The sequence below is a fragment of the Marmota flaviventris genome, chromosome 10 (genome assembly GCF_047511675.1).
Source record: "Marmota flaviventris isolate mMarFla1 chromosome 10, mMarFla1.hap1, whole genome shotgun sequence".
NCBI lineage: Eukaryota > Metazoa > Chordata > Mammalia > Rodentia > Sciuridae > Marmota > Marmota flaviventris.
This window is the reverse complement of record NC_092507.1, coordinates 15857829-15883780: the sequence shown is the minus strand read 5'-3', so window position 1 is coordinate 15883780 and position 25952 is coordinate 15857829. Positions and strand designations below refer to the sequence as shown.

Genomic DNA, 25952 nt, shown 5'->3' with positions numbered 1-25952 from the left:
AGTCATTGTGGCCCCTCTGGCCACTGGGTCCTAGGAGCACATCCTTCCCAGGGCTCCAGCTCTGGGAGCCTGAGGGACTGAGCTGGCCTGTGACCTCCACCCCGTCAGAACCGCACGTCCCTCTCAGAGGAGCAGTGGCGGGCAGCCATGACATCTGGGAGGATCCCGGGACCCCCAGAGGGCAGGGGCCAGGTCCAGCGGGCACCACAGGTAACCCAGGCCTGGCTGGGCCAGGCTTGTCGGGCCCCAGGGAATAGCCTTTGACTGAGACCCTGGTCTTCCCGGGTCATTTTTCCCCATACCCATCTGGGCCCCTCCTGGTGCCCAGTCCATTCCTGAGTTCTAGAAACATTCCAGAGCCACAAAATGGTGTGGGTTGGTGCCATGAGCCCCTGTGGAGGGTCAGGCCTGAAGGGCAGCATCCCCTGCCCAGATGCCCGGGCGGCCTCCAGCACTTCTGGTCTTGGTGGCAGAGAGCTGTCTGCCCGCCTCTTGATGGGCACCCTCTGGAGGGCATATCCCCAACAGGGGCAGCCTGTAGTCAGTTGGCACATCCCAGGATGTGCCCACCTGGCTCCTGAGGAGCAGGGGGTTCTGTCGGAGCAGCGGGCATTGGCCTTTGTGCACAGAAGTGGGGGGGGGGCTGGCAGAGCCTCCCTCACGGGCATCATCTCTGTCTGTCTCTGCTCCTTTCCTCCATCCCTCCTCTCCCGGTGCCCCAGGTGGACGAGGCCCAGAGGCGGATGGACGCTGAGATCTGGCAGCTCCTTGCCAACTTTGCCGCCCTTGACCACTCCCCTCACCGGGGGCTGCCCCCTCGCCCCCAGCCTGCCCTGCGAGCAGCTCCCGGGTCCCACTCCTCCTCGCCCTCCTCCTCCTCCTCCTCCTCCTTTACTGCCCTGTCTTCCCCAGTGAGCTCTCAGGTATGTGCAAGGCGACCACCAGGGGACCCCACCCTGACTCCGGCTGCTTTGAACCAGCTTCATAATCTCTCCGCTGCCTGGGCCGACATTTCTGTCCAGTTTCCCTTTAGGTTGATCACACGCCCTTAGTGATGCTGCGGTACATCTTTAAATGTGCGTGAAAGGGCACTTCATTCTTCAGTGTTTCCCGACAGGCTGCTTAAATCTTGGGGTCAGGCTTGGGGAGATGCTGACCCCAGCCACACTTAGAGCAGCTGGGGTGCCCGGGTCCAGAGCGGGAGGCAAGTTCCTCGGAGAAAGGGGTCAGCACCTGAGCTTGGGGCGGGCTGGTCCTGTCCCCCTGCCCCGCTGTGGCCCGCAGGCCCCGGCCCCTGCCCGCGCCCTCACCGCCCGCCCTTCTGTCCTAGTTCTCTCTCTCCCACGAAGGCTTCTCTCTGTTTCCTGGAAGTCTCTGGTATTGGCAGCTGCCCCGAGCCTTCCTGGGGGACAAGGTAACAAGGAATCGGGAGGGTCACAGGGGGCAGAGAATCCTAAAATGTCAGAGGGTCCTTTGTTAGAGCCCTCTGTGGCTCGGATCGGGGGACTGAGGCCTTCAGCGGGAAGGGGACTTCCCTGGGGCTTGGCCCTGGCCCCTCCGGCTGTCTCACCTGCAAGGGCTTCTCAAGCCCTGCTGAGCTCCCTTGACCCTGTGTCCAGCTGCTGTTCTTGGTAGTGCCTCTTGATAGGGCATTCCTTCACTCCAAAAGCATTAAGTACTTACTGCCGCCAGGCACGCACCCCTGTGTCCCAGCCACTCTCCAGAGACTGAGGCAGGAGATCATGAGTTCAAAGCCAGCCTCAGCAACTTAGAGAGGCCCAAAGCAACTCAGACCCGATGTCTCTAAACAAAAGTAAAAAGGGCTGGGGATGTGGCCCCGTGGCTAAGTGCCCCTGGGTTAAATCCCTGGTACACAGACACAAAAAGTGCTTACTGCATGCTGTGTCATGTACCAGCAGAAGGGGCCTGGCCTCCCAAAGCTCGCCCCTGGTCTGATGGTCATTCCTGTCATTGTCCCTGTTGTTATTGACATCATCGGCCTGGGTTTCACTTGAGTGCTGGCATTGCTATTGCTTCTGCCTGGTTCCCAAAGCTATGTAGGGGCCTCTTCAGCGTCTACATAAGATGGGATGAGTTAACATTCAGAGACACCCCAAGACCACCGGGGCAAGGGGCGCAGGTGTAGGGGCGTCTCCTGGAGCCAGAGTGGAGGTGAGGGCAAGTGGTTGAGCGTGGTGTGCGTCCTCCGCACTGTGCCAAGCACGTCATTTTACGTGTCCAGAATTGCTTAGTCCCCATGATGCCTCTCAGTATTAGTTTTACTCCTGTTTCCATTTGAGGAAAGTGGGACTCAGAGAAGTTAAGTGACTTGCCCAAGAACGTACAGCCAGCAGAGCTGCAGTTGGAGCCTAGGTCTTGCAGGCTGCAGAGGCCTCCCCCTCAGTCACTGTGCCGCCATGTGCACCCACTACTTGCTAGAAAGTTGGTCCTAGGTGTGGCTGTGATCTTGCTGGCATCCAAAGTCAATAGGAGACTAGGGGCTTCTGTTGTTGTTTGGGTCTGTCCCTGCCTCCCTAACCACACCCCGGGCTTGCAGAGAGCAGCCCCAGGGCCTGTGGAGCCCAGGGCCTGGCAGGTAGTCAGCAGGTGATTGGGTAGTGCTCACCACTGAATGAACGCGCAGGTCAGCCGGTGGGGTGGGCGTCACGGGGTGGTATTGAGCTGTCAGCTCAATACCCGGTGGCTGAAGAGAGAAAGGAAAGTCCAGTGGGGCGAGCTGGAGCCTCGGCTACTCTCATGCAAACCCAAAACTCTTCCCCTCCTGCCAGTAGAAACCCAAGTCCATCAGGCTTGTCTGCAACAAACCATCTATTGGCTCATTAAACTGCAGAATCCAAGGGCATCTAGCATCAGGCGTGGCTGGATCCAGGGGCTCAGCAGAGCTTTGGCTCAGTTGGTGCCATTTTCCAGCTTCTTGTCTGACTAGAGAAGGGAGTCTCTGTCTGTCCAGAAGAAGGAGCAGTGCCAGGTTCCCTTGTCCATCCAGGGTGGGAGTGGGGAGTGGTGGGCTATGCAGATTGGCCAGGACTGGAGGAGTAGGGCCAGGCCCCTGGAATAGAGGAGGGCTCTTGCGTGTAGAGGAAGCATCGTTCCTTAAAGAGCCCCGTGTGGTTTGCAGCCAGAGGAGGGTGGATTCTGGGCAGAGGAAACTTCACCGACGCAGGAGGCGAGGCCTCTGAGGGCACCCTTAGCCTCTGCCCACCCTCGACTGAGAACTTTTGAAGCTTTGAGACTTCCCGTGGCGGTCACTGCCGTTACCTTGTCCCCTTTGGGGGAAATTCCTGTAAATGAAAAGGGGCGTGAAGCTCGTTGACTGGACCTTCAGGCAGCGGGGAGCTCGGAGGGAAGCCACTCTGCGTCCTTCCGTGTGTGAGGCTGGGAGGGACAGAGAGATGGCCTGTTCCCCAAGCAGCTGCAGGCCACGCACTGGCCTCCTAGGGAGGGGAGGTGCAGCACGGTGGGCAGGCCTCCTGGGGCCCGACCTTCCCTGTGTGGTCAAAGCCCACTCCCGGGAGGGCAGGGCAGCCTGTGACGGGAACTTGCCTCTCTGCAGGTGGCGGCCTACGGCGGGCGGCTGCGGTACACCCTCTCCTACAGGGCAGGCCCACAGGGCAGCCCGCTCTCTGACCCCGACGTCCAGATCACGGTGAGCGCTGGACTCCTCGGTGGGCAGGTGGAAGCCACCCACCTTCCAGGTGTCCGTTCTTCAGCCCTGGGGGTTAGGCTCAGGGCCCCCACTGCCTGGGTGGACAGCACCCGCTGGGCATGGGGGACAGCAGACGGGGGTGGGCGCTGGAGCTTCAGAGAGCAGAGCACAAGAGGCCAAGTGGCATGGAGGGTCTGAGACAGGTGGCGGTCCCTTGAGAGCCACTCAACTCCCCTCCTGACCCCCCCGCGTCTCTCCAGGGCAACAACATCATGCTGGTGGCCACCCAGCCGGCTCTGCAGGGACCAGAGGGGAAGAGCTATGAGATCGTCTTCCGAGAGGTGAGGGGCCCTTGGCCGTGGCACTGGATCTGACCCTACCCCACCCTCCGCTCTGATTTGGAGACTGGCATTGGCATCGCTGTCCCTGCCCCTCACCCCCGCCCTCCCCTCACAGCCCTGGGTCAGTGCCTAGAAGGGGGGACGGGCAGAGCCCGGTGTCCTCACCCACTCTTGCTGCCCCCACCTAGGAATTCTGGCGCCGGCCCGACGGGCAGCCGGCCACCCGTGAACACCTGCTGATGGCGCTGGCCGACCTGGACGAGCTCCTGGTCCGGGCCACGTTCTCCTCGGTGCCGCTGGCGGCCAGCATCAGTGCCATCAGCATGGAGGTCGCCCAGCCGGGGCCCTCCGCCGGACCCCGGGCCCTGGAGGTGGAGGAGTGCCGCTGTCCCCCAGGCTACGTGGGCCTGTCCTGCCAGGTGAGTGTGTGGACGACCAGCCGCCCTGCACCTGACGGCATCAGCAAGCTGTCCGAGGCCTTGCCGTAGCCGTGACTGCTGCCGTAGCTAGGGGTCCCCTGCACCGCATCCTCTCGGTGCCGAGGTCCAGGCGGTCACCCCCTTCACAGGTAAGAGAGGACGGTGACGTCCGTGGTCCACCCTGGGACACGCAGCCAGCATGTGGCAGAAGCCAGTCTGAGCCCAGGTCTAGGGACTCCAGAGACCAGTCTGTCCTAACACTGGCGCGGAGGCCGGTGGACAGGAGGGAAAGGAGCAGAGCGCCACCCCCCCCAGCCAGCAGCTGTGCTTCCTGTTTCTCAGTTTTCAAGTCTAAGGCGTTTTGCAGGAGGAGCCTGGGAATGAATGTCCTGGGGGCGGCTTCTGCACCCCAGTGGGGGGAGCTGCCCTGCGAATCCCTCTGGAGTACAGGGAGGGCGGGCCTGGGGGCTTTGTGGGAGGGACAGGGAAGAGGGTCTTTCCACACCTGTGCCGACCAGTTTCTGCTGTATACCAACGTCCCCAGCGCTGTGCGTGGCGTCCCTCACATTGTTTAATGAGTGTAACGTCATCATGGGGACCTTCAAGGGTCTGTTCCCATCTAGGGCTCTCCAACCTGCTTTTCCCACTTTGGGGTGAAGTTCTTCAGTAAAAACCTTTCCCACCAGAAGAAAATCCAGGAACAGAGTCCTGGGGTGGAGAAGGCGTCCCATTAGGGACAAACACGGTCCCACAGTGCTCAGATGGGCAGGGGTACCAGGCAGGGTGGGCAGACACTGTCCCTGCTTTGGAGCGGCAGGAGAGTGAAGAGGAGATGGGGGCAGAGGGCTGCTGAGAGGGGACGTGGGGGGAGGCTGGGCTCCAAGAGCCAGCAGGGTCTCGACCCTGGAGGGGGCAGATGGGAGGGAGGTGTGGGTCTGTTGGCTCCAGGTGGGATCCTGTTGGTAACAGAGACCCAACTTGCTCTGTCCCCAGGACTGCGCCCCTGGCTACACGCGCACAGGGAGCGGCCTCTACCTCGGCCACTGTGAGCTGTGTGAATGCAACGGCCACTCAGACCTGTGCCACCCAGAGACCGGGGCCTGCTCGGTGAGATGCTAGCAAGGCCAGGGGTGGCTGGCGGGGGCCGCTGGCTGGGCCTGGGGCCGTCCTAGGGTGCGTGTGGGTGGGAGGGGGAATTTGGTAAGGTAGGCCTGGATCCAGGGACAAGGTCACAGGGTATGGCCTGTGGCCAAGCACGTGGGTCAGCTGGCAAGGTCACCGAGGGGCTGTGGATGTGGCGGGCAGGACAGAGCTATGGGATAACATGCTCCTTTATAAAGAGATCTTGGGCTCTTATTTTATCTTATTCCTTATCACCGAGTGACGTGTTCTCCGTAGAAGTCAGACTACAAAGGCTTTTTTTTTTTTTTTCCTTAAATGCAGGTTTTTTTGTTTTGTTTTTTGGCAGTGCTGGGGATGGACTCAGGGCCTCTGGTCTGCTGGGCAAGCGCCCACCACGGAGCCACCCCCCAGCCCAGCCCATAGAGAGAAACCAAAAGGATAGTTAAGAGCCCCTCCACCCACCACCTGGGGGAATCGCTGTCAGCACTGGAGTGAGACGCTGTCTTGCTCCTTTCCTGGGCAAATATTAACATTTGTGTGTGTGTGTGTGCGTGTGTGTGCATGTGTGCATGTGTATGTGCGTGTGTGTGCGTTTGTGTATGTGTGTGTGTGGTTCTGGGATTGAAGCCAGAGCCTCACACATACTAGGTAAGTGCTCTACCACCAAGCTGCTTCCCCGGCCCTGAATATTCACACTTTTTTCTTTTTTCTTTTTGGTACCAGGGATTGAACCCAGGGTCGCTGAGCCACATCCCAGCCCTTTATATCCCAGTTTTTATTTCGAGGCAGGGTCTCCCTAAGTTGCTTAGGGCCTTGCTAAGGTGCTGAGGCTGGCCTTGAACTTGCCTTCCTCCCACCTCAGCCTCCCAATCAGCTGGGATTATAGGTGTGCACCACCACACCCAGCAATATTCATGCTTTTTAATATTCTTCATTCTGCAAATACACATGGGATCGTGTTTAATAATCGAATGTTTTCTTGTAGTAATTCCTGAATATCTTTCCATAATGTAACTTTTTGTAATACTTGGCTTTTCAGGGCAGTGTGTGTGTATGGCTCTCCTGGGTACCTGACCAGGGGCCAGCTGGTTGATAGAGCCATGAGCTAAAAACACAGATCAAAGAACATACTATGTTAATCCAACACACATGCGTCTCTTTGGAGGAGCATACGTAGCCTGCACGTTGTCACGTTGAAGCATGTGTTTTCAAAGTTCTATCCCCAGATACCCAGGTGTACACCTTTGCTTTCTTTTGAGATCGTAGGTCTTTAGGGAGAAGAATACATGAAATAAAATCTACACCGTCCTTTTTGATAGCTGTTTGTGAGGATTTAGTGTTTAATGGATCCAGTTCCCCGCTTTGGGATGTTTAGGGTGTTGTAACACCTCGGAGTTGAATGACTGTCCCTGTAATGAAACTGTGCCCTTCCGTGATTTTCGTAAGATAAGTTCACAAACTTGGACTTTCTGGACAGAGGGATTGCAGAAGTGCGAGGCTCAGGGTAAATGCCACCTGGCGGCTGGTGTCTGACACCCTTGTCCCTGCAGCAATGCCAACACAACGCTGCCGGGGAGTTCTGCGAGCTGTGTGCACCTGGCTACTACGGAGACGCCACGGCCGGAACGCCCGAGGACTGCCATCCCTGCGCCTGCCCGCTGACCAACCCGGAGAACATGTGGGTGCCCCTACTCGAGGCCCAGGACCAGTCCCTCTGTGGGGCGGAGGACGCTGCCTTGGCTTTCGGGACAGGAGCGGAGGGAGCAGCATGGGGACTGGACTTCCTTCCAACGGCCTGACCTCTGCCTCTCATCCCCAGGTTCTCCCGCACCTGTGAGAGCCTGGGAGCCGGTGGCTACCGCTGCACAGCCTGTGAGCCCGGCTACACTGGACAGTACTGCGAGCAGTAAGTTTGCAACGAGAGATACAGGGAAGGAGCAAATGGTAGATTCCTGGGTGAGAGCCCTAGACAGAGTCCTGTGCCTTCCCTGCCCCAAACCCTTCTAGGACTTACATTGCCCTTGGGACAGGCCCACACCTCTTAGGACCCGCATGCTTTTTTTCTGACACCCAACTTCCCACACTAGCTGGACAGAGTTTTTCTGAATTCTTGCTGTTCGGCTCTTGCATACGCTGTTCCTTCTGCACAGAATGGTTGTTGCCCCTAAACCCTCCCCTTCCTGGTTAACTTTCTCTTAGCTTCATTCCCTCATTCAACACGTTTTTATTGAGCATCTCCTGTGGGCCATGTATACACAGAGCTGTTGGAGATAAAAGTAGTAAGCCAAGGGGAGTCCATCTCGGCCCTTTCGGAGTCTGCCACCTGGAATAGGAAGGGAGGGAAAAAATAATCACACGAGTGTACGATTTACAAACTGTAATCGGTCCTCTGAAGGAAGAGTACAGCCCGCTCTAGGGGGATACAGCTCAGAGTCCCATCCTCGGGAAGCCTCCTGAGCTAACACCTGCTTGGCCCTTAGCCCAACTCTGTACATGGTGTTTCCAGGTCGGGGTCCCAGTTAGTTGGTTCTGCAAAGCCAAGGACTCCATCACATTCACTACGCACCTAGAGCCTGGCACATAGTAGTTGCCTAATAAACGGTTGTGGAATGGCTGTTCCCTCCTTCCTCATTATGCTCCCTTACACTCCCCTTTCTCAGCTCAGGCCCTGTGCTGGGGACTGTTTGGTCCCCAAATTCCTTCCAAAGCCCTGAGCCACCTCACCCCACACTAGGCAGCTGGCTGAGTTTCTGGCTCCCCGAGTCCACCATGAGCCACGGGGTCCCTTACGGCCTGACAAAGCCGGTGCTTGTTCCTCCTGACAGGTGTGCCCCGGGTTACACAGGTAACCCCAACGTGCCAGGGGGCCGGTGCCTGCCACAGGGTAAGTGGGACCACAGCCCAGGTGGGGGTAATGGGCAAGGCAGGAAACCTGGGGGCCTGGGGGACACCGGCTTTTGGGAGAGATGAGGGGGTGTCCTGCTGGAACGGCCTCTCCTTTCTGTGCCCCAACCCAGCAGATCGAGCCCCACTGGTGGTCCAGGTCCACCCTGCTCGGAGCATCGTGCCCCAGGGTGGCGCTCACTCCCTGCGGTGCCAGGTCAGCGGGAGCCCACCCCATTACTTCTACTGGACCCGTGAGGATGGGCGGCCTGTGCCCAGCAGCACCCAGCAGCGACATCAAGGTAGCCTTGGCTGGGATCTTCACCCCGGAGTCACCCCAGGGAGAGGGGAGATGTGGGCCTGTCCCTGCTCTGCTCAGGTCCTATCCCTGCATGCAGGGGGGGCCGAGAGGGACATCTGCGCTCACAAGCTCCTCCCCCCACCCCCCATCCAGGCTCCGAACTGCACTTTCCCAGCGTGCAGCCCTCTGATGCCGGGGTCTACGTTTGCACCTGTCGGAACCTCCACCACGCCAATACCAGCCGGGCAGAGCTGCTGGTCACTGGTGAGTCCCTTCTTCCCTGACTCACAGTGGCCTGTCCTGGGCGGGGCTGCAGGGCTTCCATGTACCAGGAAGGGACGGTGGCCACCCAAACAAGGCCATGACTGTGGAGGCAGGAAGGGGCGGTGGATTCAGGGTCTGTTTAAGACACAGAATCAGCAGCACTTGACTGTGATCAGGAGGGCAGGAGAGGAGGCTGCTCCCCGGGGTCTAGATCCCAGAATTGCATAAACATGGTGCCATTACTGAGCGGAGAAGGCCCCCCCTGGAAGGTGTCTTCATCTGGGCTCCTGCAAACAGAGCCGAAACAGGACTGTGTGCAGGGGGAGGAGGTGTGTTGTCACCAGCAGCTCCTCCCCCTGCACACAGTCTGGGCTCCGTGGAGCCAGGGTACAGCACGCATCTCAGCATCTCAGCATCTCCCTGCCCCTGCCCCCAGGAGCTGGGGTCTGCGCCTGTTCCCAGAGCTTCAGTTCCCCTGCGCCTCTGTCCCACCACAGAGCATGCGCCGTGGGCTCCAGTGGCCCCAGGAAAGCCCTGTGCCAAGGAAGGCAGCCTCTGGTGTAAGGGAGGCCGGAGGGCACTGGAGTCAGGGCTGGGGCACAGCAGCCTGGGCCAGCAGCAGGTTGGAGGGAACCCCAAGTTTCGCTTGGACTCACTAAGCTTGAGGTGCTGGGGAGACACCTAAGTGGGTTTGTCAACCAGGTGTTTTTATGTATGAGTCTGAACTGAGGAAAGGGGTCCTTGCCAGAGAGGTGAGTTTGGGGGCTTTTGGCCCCAGAATGGTGTCAACAGTCACAGTGCAGAATGCGATCGCCCAGGGACAGTGACTGCAAGACAGGGCCCAGGACAGAGCTGCAGGGAGCTCCAGGTGGCACATGTCAAGTCAAAGAGGAAGGACAGGAAAAGCTGCAGGGGGCAGCCAGTGGGGTGGGAGGCAGCTGAGGAGGATGGCCTCGGGAAGCGGGGAGGCAGGGGGCAGGCGCTGGCCAGCTGCCCCGGGATGTGAGATAAAGACCCAGATAACCTTGGGGTCAGACAAGAGTGGTCGTCAGTGGGGAGAAAGGCGGAGACCCGGCGGAGCGAGGCGGAGGTGGGTGGGAAAGTGGCAGGTCTGGAAGGCTCTTCGAGGGGCTCGGCTCTGAAGGGAGGCTGGGAAGTGGGGTAGCAGCTCTACGGAGAAACACGGGGTCCAGAACTGGAAAATTCCAGAACACACTGATCTGTAGAGTAGACCAACCCTGCAGGGACGGAGAGGAGAGGATGGTGTGGCACCAGAGGCGGGACGTGTTTGGGACAGGTCTTAGAAGGTGCCGGGTGGGGTGGGGGTGGGCAGGAGGAGGGTCCATCCCTCAGGGACCAGGGAGGAGGGAGCGGGTAGATTTGGGGATTTGGGAAGACGGGAACAGGTGTGTGAGCAGCCCTGAGCTGTGAGCACAGAGGGTGGCTGGGAGGCAGAGGGAGCCCGAGGGTGTGGAATGCCGTTGGGGAGGATGGACACTGGAACCAGATGGGGAAACTCGCTCTAGTGAGGTGTCAAGTGTTAAGAGCTCCTCTGTGGCCTGGAATCCTGAGCTGGAGCCAGGGGCTCTTCCTGGGCGAGGCTCTGGGTACCGAGGGGGTGGTGCAGCTGCCTGGCTTCAGCCTGGGGCGGGGGCGGCAGGCACCAGGGCAGTGAGTGGCATCTAAGCTGGACCAGGAAAGAAGTGACCCCCAGAGAAGGGGACAGAGAAAGAAAATGTGGTCACAGGACAGACCCCAGCTCACTGAGGGCTCCCTGTCCCCACAGAGGCGCCCAGCAAGCCCATCACGGTGACGGTGGAGGAGCAGCGGAGCCAGAGCGTGCGCCCCGGGGCGGACGTCACCTTCATCTGCACAGCCAAGAGCAAGGTGGGCTGGCAGGAGAGGGCGGGGTCTGTCATGGGGTCTCTGAACCTTCCACGTGATCCTCACTCGGCCTCACCCTCAAGTCTCCCGCCTACACCCTGGTGTGGACGCGGCTGCACAACGGGAAGCTGCCCTCCCGCGCCATGGACTTCAACGGCATCCTCACCATCCGCGACGTGCACCTGAGCGACGCGGGCACCTACGTCTGCACGGGCTCCAACATGTTCGCCATGGACAAGGGCACGGCCACGCTGCACGTGCAAGGTAGCCCCATGTCACCACGCCCGAGCCACCGCCCCCACACCCCTCCAGCCCCGGGACTGCACTCCATTTCTCATTTCTGAGTGCCTAGAGTATGCCGGTTCTGGTCTTGGGCCTCCAAAGAAGCAGGGACCAGAAGGACAAACAGGATTTCAATGCTCCTGAGATGCAGATCCACGCTGAGAGCTCACACATAGCCAGGGAATAAATGGACAGACAAATCGCATGTGGTTACTGGGAAGGAGCTCAGGGGACGGGGAGGGGGCTGCTGCAGCTGGGCTGCTGTACAGGTGACGCCTAAGCCCAGGCCTGAAGAGAAAGGCGCAGAGCCAATTAGAGAGCAGAGGGAGGAGCATGTGCAAAGGCCCTGAGGCAGGAGCTTGTGGCCAAGGAATAGCGAGACCCACCTGGCTAAGGCTGCAGGAGGGAGAGTGGGTAACCCTCAGGTCCAAGCAGGTGAAAGTGTGCGGTATGTGGAGGAGCAGAGGAAGATTGGGTTTTATTATAAAGCAATAGGGAACCCATGAGCAGATCTCACAAAGCGAGGTAACAAGGTCCCATTGAGACAGATGTGTACATACAGATGTTTGTGTGTGTTGTTTTGTTTCAGTTTTGTCCTGGGGATTGAACCCAAGGGCTCTCTACCACAGAGCTACATCCCCAGTCCTTTTTTTATTTTAAGACAGAGTCCCACTAACATGCCCAGCCTGGCCTTGCACTGGTGACCCTTCTGCCTCAACTTCCTGAGTCACTGGGGTCACAGGCGTGTGCCCCCACTGTGCCTGGCTCCCATTGGTGTTTTCCTCCCTCTGGCCACTGGGTGAACAATTGGCCCTGCAGGGCTAGGGCCAAAGCAGAGAGTGGCAGGGCTCTGACTGCGGTCAGCTCTGTTCCCCAACCTGCCACGTTGTCTTTCTCCCCCAGCCCCGGGCTCCTCGTCTGCTCCCGTGGTCTCCATCCACCCGCCACAGCTCACGGTGCAGCCCGGGCAGACGGCCGAGTTCCGCTGCAGCGCCACGGGCAGCCCCACACCCACCCTCGAGTGGATAGGTGAGGCTGTGCCGCAGTGACATTCGGGGCCTGACCGTCCTGCAGGTGGGAGGGCAGGGCCAGGACTGGCCCCTGGGAGCCTGAGCAAGGCCAGTGCCAGTCAGCACTGACTCCACACCTCCACGCTAGGGGGCCCTGGTGGCCAGCTCCCTCAGAAGGCACAAATTCACGGTGGCATCCTGCGCCTGCCAGCGGTCGAGGCCTCGGATCAGGCCCAGTACCTGTGCCGGGGCCTCAGCAGCGCCGGGCAGCACGTGGCCAGGGCCATGCTTCAGGTGCACGGTGAGCGGGCCGGGCTGAGGGCGGCCGGGAGCTGTGGGCGGCCCGAGCACTGTTCTCACAGGGCACTGTCTGCAGGGGGCAGTGGGCCCAGGGTCCAGGTGAGCCCGGAGAGGACCCAGGTGCACGAAGGCCGGACGGTCAGGCTGTACTGTAGGGCCGCGGGTGTGCCCAGTGCCACCATCACCTGGAGGAAGGAAGGCGGCAGCCTCCCCCCGCAGGTGAGATCTCCCAGGCCGCCACCTCCACGAGAGCCCCCATGCCCACCTCTTCCCCTCTGGCTCCCTGCACTCCCTCCTGGGACCCTGGGCCCGGGCCGTCACCCCGGCCTGGTTCCGTTGCCCTTGGTGCCCGGCTGGGCCTTGATACTGGCCCCGGGTCTGCCACAGCCTGGGCGCCCCTCCGCCTGTCCTCCCTGCTTGCCCGGGCCAGGCAGGCCCTCGGGTGGCTGAGCCCCTGGCTGTGTGGCAGGCCAGGTCCGAGCGCACGGACATCGCCACGCTGCTCATCCCGGCCATCACGGCTGCCGACGCTGGCTTCTACCTCTGTGTGGCCACCAGCCCCGCGGGCAGCGCCCAGGCCCGCATTCAGGTGGTCGTCCTCTCAGGTGCGGGGCCTGGGGGCCGAGGGAGGGGAGGGCGGGTGGCTCCCTGAGGTCCGCTTACCCGCCTCTGGTTCCAGCCTCGGGCGCCAGCTCCCTGCCCGTCAGGATCGAGTCCTCATCGCCCACTGTGACGGAAGGGCAGCCGCTGGACCTCACCTGTGTGGTGGCGGGGGTGGCCCACACACAGGTCACGTGGTACAAGCGAGGGGGCAGCCTGCCTCCCCACGCCCAGGTAGGAGGCCCCACGCTCTGGCGGGGTTTCCAGGGTGCAGGGGCGCTGGCTGGGGCCGGCCTGTGCGCGGGTGGACGCTACCCTCCTCCCTCCTCGCTCCTGGGTGGGTGGCTCAGAGCAGAGCCCACGAGAGTTTGATGGCGGAACCACCAAGGCCACAGGGAGCAGCGGCCACATGCTTGTCCATCTTCCCTTCTGTCCCCACCTGGCCCAGGTGCACGGCTCCCGGCTGAGGATCCCCCAGGTTTCACCAGCGGACTCTGGAGAATATGTCTGCAGAGTGGAGATGGAGTCGGGCCCCAAGGAGGCCTCCATCATGGTCTCCGTCCCCCACAGCACCCACTCGGGCCCCAACCACACCCTAGGTGAGAAGCTGGGGACCGCCAGCCAGGACGGCTGAGCCCTGGGCTCCCTGATACTCCGGGGAAGATGTGATCTTCAGTGGCATTGGGACAGGGGACATCTCAGGCAGGCTCTGGCCCTCTGCTGCCTGCTCAGGGAGCAGGGGCCAGGGCCAGAGGGCTGATCCAGCTTGGCTGGACCACAGTGATGGTACCATTGCAGGAGGTTGGCAGCCAGCAGCGCCTCAGGGCAGAACTCTGAGCTGGGAGTTGGGCTGACCTGGCTTCTAGTCCTGACTCCTCTCTTTATCAGCCTTGAACCAGTTCTTTTCCTTTTGGGGACCTCAGTTTCCTCATCTGTGAAATGGAGACGGTACCATTCCTAGATTACCTACTAGTTTGTGGTGTGGTTTAGATGAGACGGTGTCAGTGGAAAGCGCTTAGATCACGTGGTGAACGCTCTGGAGAAGACAGTCACGTGACTTCTCCGCATCTCTGGGTGGCTTCCTACCACCTCGTCATAAGAGGTCACAGTGGTAGATGGACCTGGAGCCCCAAGCTGGAGACAGGGAGGGAAGGAGCTAGAAGATGTGGTTCCATCTGCAGAGAAGCCCCGAGTCAGCCCTCCCAAGCTGGGGCCTGGTCTTCCGCCATGGCCCTCTGCCCAGGGCTGCAGGCTGAGGCTCAGGCGCCAGGCCTCTGATCCACCCCGTGTCCAGCCCCAGGCAGCACCCTGCCCATCCGCATCGAGTCCTCCTCCTCCCAAGTGGCCGAGGGGCAGACCCTGGATCTGAACTGCGTGGTGCCGGGGCAGGCCCAGGTGACGTGGCACAAGCGTGGGGGCAGCCTCCCTGCCCGGCACCAGGTACGACAGCCCCCAGGTCCAGCCTGCAAGAGGGGGTGGACGGGGCTGCACTGGTCTCCTCCCAACCCACCCTCCTCTGCACGCAGACCCACGGCTCACTTTTACGGCTGCACCAAGTGTCCCCTGTGGACTCGGGAGAGTACGTGTGCCGCGTGGTCCTCGGCTCGGAGCGCTCGGAGGCCTCGGTCCTGGTCTCCATCGAGCCCGCTGGCTCCATCCCTGGTGAGTGACTGATGACACTGAGTGCTGGACGGGGCTGAGGGCCACCCAGGGGTGTGGGGTCCAAGTGACTCCTGCTGCCAGCTGGGGAGGGAGCCCACCTGGAGCTGGCCTCAGGGCCTGCCCAGGAAGGCCGCTTGCCTGAGTGACCTGCCGTCTCCTTGACCGGCTTTCTGTGCCCGTCACTGCTTCGGCCTCTGCTCCTGCCTCCTCCTTTCCTAGCTCGGCTCCCTCCTCATCTCGCCTCCTCTCTCTGCTCCGCCAGGCTCAGCCCAAGGCCTGCTCTGCTGTTTCCGTTACTGAGCTGAGCATTTCCAATCCAGGCCAACAAACCCCCCAAGGCCCAAGGCAGAGGCAGCTCCGGGTGGCACAGGTCTCCCTCCAGGGGAGCATCTGCTACCCTCACCCTGTCCCCACAGCCCCAGGACCCAGCCCGCCCGTCAGGATTGAGTCCTCATCCCCCTCAGTGGCCGAGGGGCAGACCCTGGACCTCAACTGCGTGGTGGCAGGGCAGACCCATGCCCAGGTCACGTGGTACAAGCGTGGGGGGAGCCTCCCGGCCCGCCACCAGGTACTCAGCTCCTGGCACATGGGAAGGGGCCTTGGGTGGTGGGGGGGGTGGGGTCCTGGCTCCTGGACTGGGGGGCCAGCAGTTCCTAGCCCAGGGCTGGGGATCTCCTGGGCTCTGGAAGCCCCATCTTATGTTCCCTCCCATGGCCGCCCAGGTCCGTGGCTCCCGCCTCTACATCTTCCACGCCTCTCCAGGGGATGCAGGAGAATATGTCTGCCGGGCCAGCAATGGCGTGGAGGCCTCTATCACAGTCACAGTAACCGGGACCCCGGGGGCCAACTTTGCCTATCGTGAGTGGGGCCCCCAGGCCGGGCTGGGATGCAGAAAGAGGAGAGGCCCGGGCAGCGTTAAAGAGGACTAGAGTGACCAGGGATCTCTTCCCCAGCCCCCGGCAGCACCCCGCCCATCCGCATCGAGTCGTCCTCCTCCCAAGTGGCCGAGGGGCAGACCCTGGATCTGAACTGCGTGGTGCCGGGGCAGGCCCACGCCCAGGTCACATGGCACAGGCGCGGAGGCAGCCTGCCCGCTCGGCACCAGGTAAAGAGCCAGGAGGCTAGAGGGGCCGAGAAGAGGGTAGCACCGGGTGCTGAGGAGGACTGAGGCCCTGGCCCCCCCTAACCTTGTGCAGGGTTAGAACCCAGAGTCGAGGCCCCGCCAGCCCATGCGTGAGTCCCGGTCCACCACTTGTGACCTTAGGCCGGTGCTCGTTTCTCGGTGCCGTAGTTCTAGCATTTGTAACATGGTGATGGTGACACTTACCCCAAGGATCAAGTTCAATCGCAGAGCTCTCAGGGCCCAGTGCGTAGAAGTGCCCCGAGGGACTGCTCCCACCTCAGTGCCATGGCCTGTGGCCACACTGTATTTTAGAATTTGGGGTCCCCCGAGGACAGGAGGCCTCTAAGGGGGAAGGAGGTGTCCGCTCAGGATTCTCGGCGTGGCCGCTGCGGGTGCATCTCAACCTGAGAGCCGCTCCACCTGGGCATGGGCTTGGCGGGGTGCTCACCTGCCCCCAGTTCTCCAGGGCTCTGGGGGTGCTGCGGGGGCGCCCCCTGACCTCACCCCACACTCCCAACAGGCCCACGGCTCACTGCTGAGGCTGCACCAGGTGTCACCTGCTGACTCCGGCGAGTACGTGTGCAGAGTGGTGGGCGGCTCCGTGCCCCTGGAAACCTCCGTCCTGGTCACCATTGAGCCTGAGAGCTCCATGCCTGGTGAGTGGCAATAGAGGGGACAGGGCTGGGGGCCCACTCAGGGACTCCCTGTCCTAGCTGTGCAGGATCAGGCCAAAAGCCTCAGTCCACACCTCCCAAGAAACTAGTGGCCCCTGTCCCCACTCACGCTGTCTCTTCTCACGTCCTGCGGGGGGCTGACCCTCTGTCCTCTATCACCAGCACTCGGGGTCACCCCGCCGGTACGAATCGAGTCGTCGTCTTCCCACGTGGCTGAAGGGCAGACCCTGGATCTGAACTGCCTGGTTACTGGGCAGGCCAACGCCCAGGTCACGTGGCACAAGCGCGGGGGCAGCCTGCCCTCACGACACCAGGTAGGAACTGGGGGGTGGAGGAGGGTTCTGGAAGGTGCTCCTAACTGCAGAATAAAGAGCATAGGCTCAGGATCGGGCTGCGGCTCAGGGCAGAGCCCTTGCCTAGCGTGGGTGAGGCCCTGGGTTCCACCCCCAGCACTACAGCAAAAAACACAGGATCTCAGTTTTTTGTTTTGTTTTAAGTGGACACAGTATTCTTATTTTTTATTTTTATGTGGTGCTGAGGATTGTACCCAGTGCCTCACACGTGCTAGGCCAGCGCTCTACCACTGAGCCCCAGCCCCAGCCCTGGATCATGGTTTTTGAATTCAGGCATGTTCAGGTTCATTACTGCTCGGCTGCTTGTCTGCCGAGTGACTCAGGCCAGTCTCTTGACTTCTCTGATCTTTAATGTCCTCATCGGCCAAATGAGCTCATGCTGTGCTTCACCTACCCTGAGCGTGTCAGCAAATGCTGTTCCCCACGTCCCCCTGGTGCCAAGTGTCTGCAGTCGCTGACGTGGGCGAGGTGGCAGGTTAGACCCTGTGCCACCTCTGGGGCAGGAATTGTGTCGTCCTCGCCCCTCTGTCCCCAGTGCCCATCCTCAGTGGTGCATCTCCCTGGCTGGGCCATGAGGGAGTGAGGGAAGGAAACGGGAGCCTGGCCACAAGCCCAGGACCCGGCTCTGACCTGCCCCTCCTCCCAGGTGCATGGCTCAAGGCTGCGGCTGCCCCAGATGACCCCAGCCGACTCTGGGGAGTATGTGTGCCGTGTGGTCAGTGGCTCGGGCACCCAGGAAGCCTCAGTCCTTGTCACCATCCAGCAGCGCCCCAGCCCCTCCCACCGTAAGTGTCTTAGAGATCATGGCAAATGGTGGGGGCTTGCTAGGGGCCCATCGCCTCCTCAGCAGCTCCCACACCCTGCCCTGCACCTGTCCTCCCAGCCCAGGGCGTGGTGTACCCCGTGCGAATCGAGTCCTCCTCGGCCTCGCTGGCCAATGGTCACATGCTGGACCTCAACTGCCTGGTCGCCAGCCAAGCTCCCCACACCATCACCTGGTACAAACGCGGAGGCAGCCTACCCAGCCGGCACCAGGTTCGGAGCCAGCGGCAAGGAGGACACTGCCCTGGTGGGAGGGCCAGGGAGGGCCAGGGAGGCAGGCTCTCGGTACCCCTCTGTGCTCATCTAGTCATTCAACAAACATGGAGCGTCTGTGATGGCGTAGTCCTCTGAGACACAGAAGTGCATCCTGCCAACTCAGTGGGTCTGCTCACCCACTGAGCCTCCCCGAGAGGCCGCTGCAGGCCAAGCCCTGACCTGGCACCACAGATCCCAGTAAAATAAAACAACTCTCTGCTCATTGTCTAAAGGGAACAGGCCAGGCCCACATGCCTATAATTCCAGTGACTCAGGAGGCTGAGGCAGGAGGACCACAAGTTAGAGGCCAGTCTTAAAATTTTTAAAAATAAATACAAATGGTGGGGATGTTGCTCAGTGGTTAGGGACCCTGAGTTCAATCTCTGGTACCAACAACAACAACAAATTAAAAATAAAATAAATAAAGGGAGGCAGACATGCTGAATGACGACACATATGACAGCTCGGGCACCCCTGCCAGGGCCTCCGCAGGCCTTCTGGAGAGGTGACGAGGAGAACAGTACAGACACTAGAGCTGCCATTCCCCCAGGCCCAGAGGCAGGCCAGGCGAGGGGCCTGAGACACCTGGGACCCAGGTGACAGCATCCCCCGTGATTAGAATCCCCACCCACTGTCACCTGCTCCCTCCAGATTGTGGGCTCCCGGCTGCGGATCCCTCAGGTGACTCCCGCCGACTCTGGCGAGTACGTATGCCACGTCAGTAACGGGGCTGGTTCCCGGGAGACCTCGCTCATCGTCACCATCCAGGGCAGCGGCTCCTCCCACGGTGAGAGCGTGGAGGGCAGGGGCCTGGGCACGTGGCACAGAGGTCCCCAGCCCCATCGGCCTTGTCTGACTTGGTGTCGTCCTCCCCATTCTGTCCCCAGTGCCCAGTGTCTCCCCGCCAATCAGGATTGAGTCCTCGTCCCCCTCGGTGGTGGAAGGAGACACCTTGGATCTGAACTGCGTGGTGGCTGGACAGACCCAGGCCACCATCACGTGGTACAAGCGTGGGGGCAGCCTGCCCTCCAGACACCAGGTAGACGAGGCCCCGGAGGTGGAAGTGGAGCCCTGGTCCCCTGCGGTGGGCACCACAGGGACCGCTCAGGGGCTTCTTCTTCTAGGCCCTAAACACTCTCGCGTCCTGGGCCTGGGGTAGACCGAAGGCAGCCTCCACGTGCCTCATGAGGGAAGCCCGAGCCAGCTGTGACCACGGGCTCCTCAGCTCTCCCCTCTCTCCTCCCCCCCAGGCCCACGGCTCCCGCCTGCGGATGCACCAAATGACCGTGGCCGACTCTGGCGAGTACGTGTGCCGAGCCAACAACAACATCGAAGCCCAGGAGGCCTCCATCATGGTCTCGGTCGCCCCTGGCCCCAGCATCCCTTCTGGTGAGTCTGATGAAAACCCTCGTCCCAGGAGAGAGACGGTGGGACCCAGTGACAGCGTCCCCTGTGATTAGAGTCCTCAGACCTGGGTAGTGGTCAGTGTAGGGCTCTGCACAAAGGTGCCTGAGTCAGATCACCAGGTGCATTACTCCTGAACGGAGGGAGTTACTCTTCCCTCTCTGCCTCAGTCTCCAGGCCAGGTAACTGGGGACATGGATCATTCCAACCTCACTGATGCACACCTGTGATCCGAGCTACTTGGGAGGCTGAGGCAGGAGGATTGCAAATTCAAGGCCAGTCTGGGCAACTTAACGAGAACTTAAATAAAACTTGAAAAGGGGCCGGGGACATAGCGCAGTGGTAGAGTGCTTGCCTAGCAGGCATAAGGGTCTAGGTTTAATCCCCAGCATTACAAAAAAAATTTTTTTTTCTAACCTTTCAAGTGTTCAGTAGCCACATGTGACTAGTGCCACTCTTAGCATGTGACTTTGTGAGGGTTAAATGAGTTAATACGGATAAGGGCTGGGGACAGGGCTGGCACACTGGGAGTCATTAATAAGTGTTAACTGAGACCATCCCGGGGCCACGGATCCCACAACCTCTTCTCAAATCTGACCTTGGCCAAGCCCTGACTTGCTGCTCCTGTGTCCCCAGTCTCTGGCAGTGCTGTGCCCATCAGGATTGAGTCGTCTTCTTCACATGTGGCCGAAGGGCAGTCCCTGGAGCTGAACTGTGTGGTCCCTGGGCAGGCCCATGCCCAGGTCACGTGGCATAAGCGTGGGGGCAGCCTGCCCACTCACCATCAGGTATGGGTCGGCAGGAAATGGTGGGAGGACTGTTGGCTGACCACAGGCTGGGCCCTGGCTAACTCTGCCCGAGAGAGAGGCCTGGGAGCCCCAGGGGGGTGCCACGTCCACCTGGGCTAGAGGCCTTCAAGGATTCCAGATTGGCCTCTTAGGCCGGTGGTCCTTCTCTCTGTCCTGCCCTGCCCAGGCCTACGGCTCCAGGCTCCGGCTGCACCAGGTGTCCCCTGCTGACTCGGGCGAGTATGTGTGCCGTGTGCTGGGCAGCTCTGGCACCCAAGAGGCCTCAGTCCTGGTCACCATCCAGGCCTCTGGATCTAGTGCCGGCCATGTCCCTGGTGAGGGTGCCTGAGGGGCCTGGGAGCCTGGAAGAGGGAGGGGGGTGGAGAGGGGAACAGCAAAGGGGGGCATCTGAAGACCAGCGGCCCTCCGCTCCCAGACTCCTGCCTCCTGCCCACTCCCGCGGTCCAGGACAAGGGGCCAGGCTGAGGCTGGGGGAGGTCCCATCCATGTCAAGGACCTGAGAGCACAGGCTTTGGAGCTGGCATCAGTTGGCCTGAGTCCTAGCTCCTCTGTCCCTACTTGGAGATGTCACCCAAGGGACTTTGCCTTTTCACATGTCACTGTTCCCAATTGTGAAGGGGGTGGTAGAGCTCTTGCCTTCTACTGTCTAACTGTTAATCATCCAGGGAGTCCCCTAACCCTAACCTGTGCCTCTGGGGTAGCCCTGGGTGACTTTGTGGGTGATCCAATAGACATCTTACGGGAGCCGTACATTAGGAAAAAATGTGACCATCAAACCTGTCGTGACTTCATGGAAATCAGAGCCTATAACGGGGCTAAGTAATGAAGGTTTTTAGAGTGAGTCCATTGAAAGGAGAGTATACAGTAATTAATAGCCCAGGGGCCCACAGAGTAGCGGAAATCGTGACCGGGCGTGCATGGCTGAGTGGGCGGCTCGCTGTCTGCTGGCCCTGGTGGACTGACACACAGTAACTATCCCATCCTCCCCGTAGCCCTCTGAGGTGGGCACGAGTGCTTTCTCCACATATAGATGGGAAGCTGAGACCGAGGGGAAGCAGCTTTCTAAAGATCCTTGTGTCTGAACAGGAGCTTGACCCAGGCAGGCTGGCCCCGGGGTCTATGTTCTTAGGGACACACTGTTGGAGTTTGGGAACTGTTAGTGATCTATGTGGGGGCTCCTGGCTTTAGCCCTGACCCTAGTGGTCCTGGGAGATGGGAATGGGGCCAGAAAGTGGTACCTTTATCTCCAGGCTCGCCCATCCCCAGGGTGGCTAGGCCACCTACTCAAGACCCAAATGTAGTGGGAAGGTAGAAAAGTCACTCTGCAGGTGGCCTCTGATCTACACATCAGGGCACCCAGGAGAGGGGTTAAGGACACAGGGGTGGGAGCCCCTGCTCACTGACCCCTTGCTATACCCCTCTCCCAGGAGGCACCCCACCCATTCGCATAGAGACCTCTTCCTCTCAAGTGGCCGAGGGGCAGACCCTGGATCTGAACTGCGTGGTGCCCGGGCAGGCCCATGCCCAGGTCACATGGCACAAGCGAGGGGGCAGCCTGCCCGCCCGGCACCAGGTATGAAATCTGGGAAAAACAGGACGCGCCACCCTCCCCAGCGGTCCTTCCCAAACCCGACCCTGAAGGAAAGGTGGCCCCAGCCACGGGGGTTTCAGGGCTGGGGTAACAGATGGCTGGAGTCGGGGGGTTGAGAAGAGGCTGGGAGTGACCCGGCCACCACCTCCACCCTGCACCTTGGTGCACATTACAAAAGGACACTACCTACTCTTGATTCTTACTTCCTCCTGCCAGAAAGAGTGTCCTCAGAAACCTAAATGCCACACTAAAGTCAAAGGGAGTCACCTTCAGTCGGAGGCAGCCTGCATGGCAGCCAGGGGACGCAGGGACAAGAGGGTGTGGCAGTGGGAGGCCTGGGCCACCATTCCCAGCTCTTCCGTGCACTTTCACCCCACGTCGGCCAGGTCCACGGCCACCTACTGAGGCTGAACCACGTGTCTCCTGCCGACTCTGGGGAGTACTCATGCCAAGTGACAGGCAGCTCGGGGACCCTGGAGGCTTCTGTCCTGGTCACGATTGAGGCTTCCAGCCCAGGCCCTATTCCTGGTGAGTGACAAGGAGCAGTGGGTGATGGCGAGGCCCGGGCTCGGGGCCCCTCCTGGTTTTGCTCCTGATCTCACCTCAGGACTCTTTTTTGGTCATTGTTACTGGGGATCAAACCAGGGCTTCGCCCATGAGGTGAGCGCTCTACCAGGGAGCTACACCCCAGTCCCCTCAGGGCTCTTACTGTCACCTGGATCATGGGGTTTTCTATGGCTGAAGACCAAGCCTAGCCAGGTGTTCCCAGATGTGACTGGTGAAGTTCCACAGCTGCTTCTGTGTCCCTGGGCCCTGGCCGTCCTCCAGCCCCTCCCCTTAACCAGCGGGAGTGAGCCCTGGCCCGGCTCATAAGTCCCCAGGGAAGGGGGACCTTCTTAGGTCAACGTGGCTCAGCTCTGTCACTCACTCGCAAGCCTCAGCACCTCCAGGAGACCAGTGGCCTTGTGTCACCACCAAAGGTCCCGGCTTTACCCCAGGAGCCTGCCTCTCACCGGCCCCTGTCCCCACAGCCCCGGGACTGGCCCAGCCCATGTACATCGAGGCCTCTTCCTCACACGTGGCCGAGGGGCAGACCCTGGATCTGAACTGCGTGGTGCCCGGACAGGCCCATGCCCAGGTCACGTGGCACAAGCGAGGGGGCAGCCTGCCCGCCCGGCACCAGGTATGGGGCCCGGCTGAGGGGGACCCTAGTGCAGGAAGATCCACCCTGTACTTTCCTTCTGCTCCTAGACCTCATGCAAACCCCCTGCTAGGGGACCAGGGGGACGAATTCCTGAGGGACCTGGACTTTTCTCCCAGCCCTGCAGCTGCTCGTCCCTTGAGCCTCAGTTGTCCCCTCTGTGGAGTGAGCCCCTTGGCCCCTGGGGTTCTGGGAATGAAGCTTTGCTCAGCCCTGAGCTCAGCTGGCACCCGAGCTCCTGAGGTCCTCAGGAAGACCTGTGCTGGCAATGACCCCTGTCTCAAGCCACCTGGCCTGATGGGTCCCCCTCCTCCCGCTGACAGACCCATGGCTCCCAGCTGCGGATCCACCACGTCTCCCCGGCTGACTCGGGTGAGTACGTGTGCCGAGTGGCCGGCAGCGCAGGTCCTGAGCAGGAAGCCTCCTTCATGGTCACAGTCGTCCCCAGTGCGGGGTCTTCCTACCGTGAGTGTGGGGGATGCTGCAGGCAAGGGGGGGAAGACCCTGGAGCTGAGGTGGGGCCTCCCTGTCGCGTCAGCCCTGCCCACTGAGCCCGGCCCTTTGCCCCCCGGGCTCAGGTCTCCGGAGCCCCGTCATCTCCATCGACCCACCCAGCAGCACCGTGCAGCAGGGCCAGGACGCCAGCTTTAAGTGCCTCATCCATGAGGGGGCGGCCCCCATCAGCCTGGAGTGGAAGACCCGGAACCAGCAGCTGGAGGGTGAGTGAAGGGGCAGCGGGGCTGCGGGCAGGCTTGAGGGCCCGGGTGAGAGGGCAGGGGCAGAAGACCACGCCCACACCATGTCCACGTGTGGCCTGTGGTGAGTCTCCAAGGACTTTTATCTTCTGCCATCTGGGACTCTGTGTCACATACCCAGGCCTGAGAGGTTGGGGACATGGGGCAGAGGGACAGCAGCTGGCAATGCCAAGGCAGGAGGAGGACCATGTCGAACCTCACTGGCCTCCTCCGTCAACACAACCCACAGACAATGTCCACATCAGCGCCGACGGCTCTACCATCACCATCGTGGGCAGCCGGCCCAGCAACCACGGGGCCTACCGCTGCGTGGCCTCCAACGCCTACGGCGTGGCCCAGAGTGTGGTGAACCTCAGCGTGCACGGTGAGGGGGCGCGGCCCCGCGCTCTGGCTCCCTGTTGGCCCTCCTCCCTCTCTGAGCACCAGAGTGGAGGGGAGACGGGTGCTCACCCAGCGTTTCCCAGCGGGGACTGGGACGTGCACATTGGCCCAGTCCTGCTGTGGGTCAGCGACGGTCTTTCCTCTGGGCAGGGCCGCCCACGGTGTCCGTGCTCCCCGAGGGACCCGTGCGGGTGAAGGTGGGGAAGGACGTCATCCTGGAGTGCATCAGCACCGGGGAGCCCCGCTCCTCTGCCCGCTGGACCCGGGTGGGCACTCCTGCCAAGTTGGAGCCTCGGACCTATGGGCTGGTGGACAGCCACACGGTGCTGAAGGTGAGGTCAGGGATGATCCGTCTTGGCCTGAGCCCCGTCCAGGACCTGGTCCAGAGCAGCTGCCTGGAGGAGAGGCAGGAGGGTGGAGCAGGTGGAGAGGCCAGCAGGGAGGCCATGGGTGGGTGGTGGGTAGACAGGCGATGGGGGAGGAGAGGGGCGGGGAAAGAGGAAAAGAGGGATGGAGGGTGGAGGGCTGATGAAGGGGTGGATGATGGCCGCGCGGGTGGACGGATGGACTCGTGGCCCTCAGTAGCCAGGCGGAGGAGCTAAAAGCGGGGGGGGGGGGGGGCAGCTCAAAGCCCCCGTGCCACCTCCTTGCTTTCCTCTAGATTGCATCGGTAAAACCCTCCGACGCGGGCACCTACGTGTGCCTCGCCCAGAACGCCCTGGGCACAGCACAGAAGCGTGTGGAGGTGATCGTGGACTCGGGCACTGCGGCCCCAGGGGCCCCCCAGGTCCAAGTTGAAGCAGCTGAGCTGACCTTGGAAGCTGGGCACACGGCCACACTGCGCTGCTCAGCCACAGGTGCGGCCAGGGGTGGCCCACGGGGCTGGCACAGCAGAGGTGCCCTAGGGCCTGGGTTGTAGACACGTGGGATCTGAAGATGACGTTGTGGCCAGGAAGCACCCATTTAGTGGCCCCGTGGAGGGCAGGTCACCCTCCACCAGTCCAACCAAGGCCATCTTCTGCTCTACCCCACAGGCAGCCCCACGCCCACCATCCACTGGTCCAAGCTGCGCTCCCCCCTGCCCTGGCAGCACCGGCTGGAAGGTGACACGCTGGTCATCCCCAGGGTGGCCCAGCAGGACTCGGGCCAGTACATCTGTAATGCCACCAGCCCTGCAGGGCATGCCGAGGCCACCATCATGCTGCACGTGGAGAGTAAGACGCTCATCCCCTCCCCTTGGGCTCCCCTGTGCATGGTGTGGGGACAAAGTCCCCCACAGAGCCCCGGGACCCCCTCCCATCCAGAGGACCTCAGAGACTGCCCTTGCTGCCATCCATGTCCCCACCTGGCCCCGGTACTCTCCATCCTGTCCTCTGGGCTTCCCTGGCCTTTTGTCACCCAGGCCCAATTCCCTGCTGCCATCCTGACCTGTCCTCCCCCCACCTCTGTGTCCCCTGACTCCAGGCCCACCGTATGCCACCGTCGTCCCGGAGCACGCGTCCGTGCGGGCAGGGGAGACCGTGCGGCTCCAGTGCCTGGCCCACGGCACGCCCCCGCTCAGCTTCCAGTGGAGCCGCGCGGACGGCACCCTCCCCCAGAGTGCAGCCGCCAGGAACGAGCTGCTGCAGTTTGAGGCCACAGGCCCTGAGGACTCTGGCCGCTACCGCTGCCAGGTCGCTAACAGGGTGGGCTCAGCAGAGGCCTTTGCCCAGGTGCTTGTCCAAGGTAAGCAGCAGGGCTCCGGGTGGACGGAAAGGAGCCAGCTTGCCTCTGGGCCCATGGGGTACCAAGGCCTCCCTCCTTTCCCCGACCACAGCACCCTGCTCTCCCCGGTTCTCCGTGGCGCACC

General features: G+C 61.4%; 1 protein-coding gene across 3 annotated transcripts in view; it reads left to right on the top strand.

The window, feature by feature from the left end:
- The window catches only part of Hspg2 (heparan sulfate proteoglycan 2), a 90445-nt gene that overhangs the window by 52877 nt on the left and 11616 nt on the right, over positions 1 to 25952 (top strand). For 2 of the 3 annotated variants that reach the window (XM_071617452.1, XM_071617450.1), the window contains exons 34-74: positions 3575 to 3667; positions 3928 to 4008; positions 4197 to 4427; positions 5421 to 5534; positions 7100 to 7227; positions 7369 to 7455; positions 8375 to 8433; positions 8567 to 8734; positions 8887 to 8997; positions 10784 to 10884; positions 10965 to 11145; positions 12067 to 12192; positions 12322 to 12474; positions 12550 to 12692; positions 12943 to 13078; positions 13153 to 13307; positions 13522 to 13672; positions 14368 to 14513; positions 14600 to 14735; positions 15152 to 15303; positions 15458 to 15593; positions 15689 to 15840; positions 16379 to 16514; positions 16695 to 16846; positions 17532 to 17670; positions 17769 to 17920; positions 18614 to 18749; positions 18850 to 19001; positions 19213 to 19351; positions 20003 to 20154; positions 20342 to 20489; positions 21603 to 21748; positions 22153 to 22294; positions 22798 to 22949; positions 23291 to 23432; positions 23546 to 23686; positions 23952 to 24086; positions 24254 to 24435; positions 24765 to 24960; positions 25138 to 25317; positions 25568 to 25828. In XM_071617452.1, the coding sequence (XP_071473553.1) occupies positions 3575 to 3667; positions 3928 to 4008; positions 4197 to 4427; positions 5421 to 5534; positions 7100 to 7227; positions 7369 to 7455; positions 8375 to 8433; positions 8567 to 8734; positions 8887 to 8997; positions 10784 to 10884; positions 10965 to 11145; positions 12067 to 12192; positions 12322 to 12474; positions 12550 to 12692; positions 12943 to 13078; positions 13153 to 13307; positions 13522 to 13672; positions 14368 to 14513; positions 14600 to 14735; positions 15152 to 15303; positions 15458 to 15593; positions 15689 to 15840; positions 16379 to 16514; positions 16695 to 16846; positions 17532 to 17670; positions 17769 to 17920; positions 18614 to 18749; positions 18850 to 19001; positions 19213 to 19351; positions 20003 to 20154; positions 20342 to 20489; positions 21603 to 21748; positions 22153 to 22294; positions 22798 to 22949; positions 23291 to 23432; positions 23546 to 23686; positions 23952 to 24086; positions 24254 to 24435; positions 24765 to 24960; positions 25138 to 25317; positions 25568 to 25828 (5923 nt within the window). The remainder of the gene's footprint in view (positions 1 to 3574; positions 3668 to 3927; positions 4009 to 4196; positions 4428 to 5420; positions 5535 to 7099; positions 7228 to 7368; positions 7456 to 8374; positions 8434 to 8566; positions 8735 to 8886; positions 8998 to 10783; positions 10885 to 10964; positions 11146 to 12066; positions 12193 to 12321; positions 12475 to 12549; positions 12693 to 12942; positions 13079 to 13152; positions 13308 to 13521; positions 13673 to 14367; positions 14514 to 14599; positions 14736 to 15151; positions 15304 to 15457; positions 15594 to 15688; positions 15841 to 16378; positions 16515 to 16694; positions 16847 to 17531; positions 17671 to 17768; positions 17921 to 18613; positions 18750 to 18849; positions 19002 to 19212; positions 19352 to 20002; positions 20155 to 20341; positions 20490 to 21602; positions 21749 to 22152; positions 22295 to 22797; positions 22950 to 23290; positions 23433 to 23545; positions 23687 to 23951; positions 24087 to 24253; positions 24436 to 24764; positions 24961 to 25137; positions 25318 to 25567; positions 25829 to 25952) is intronic. The other variant, XM_071617451.1, reaches the window with a different exon arrangement.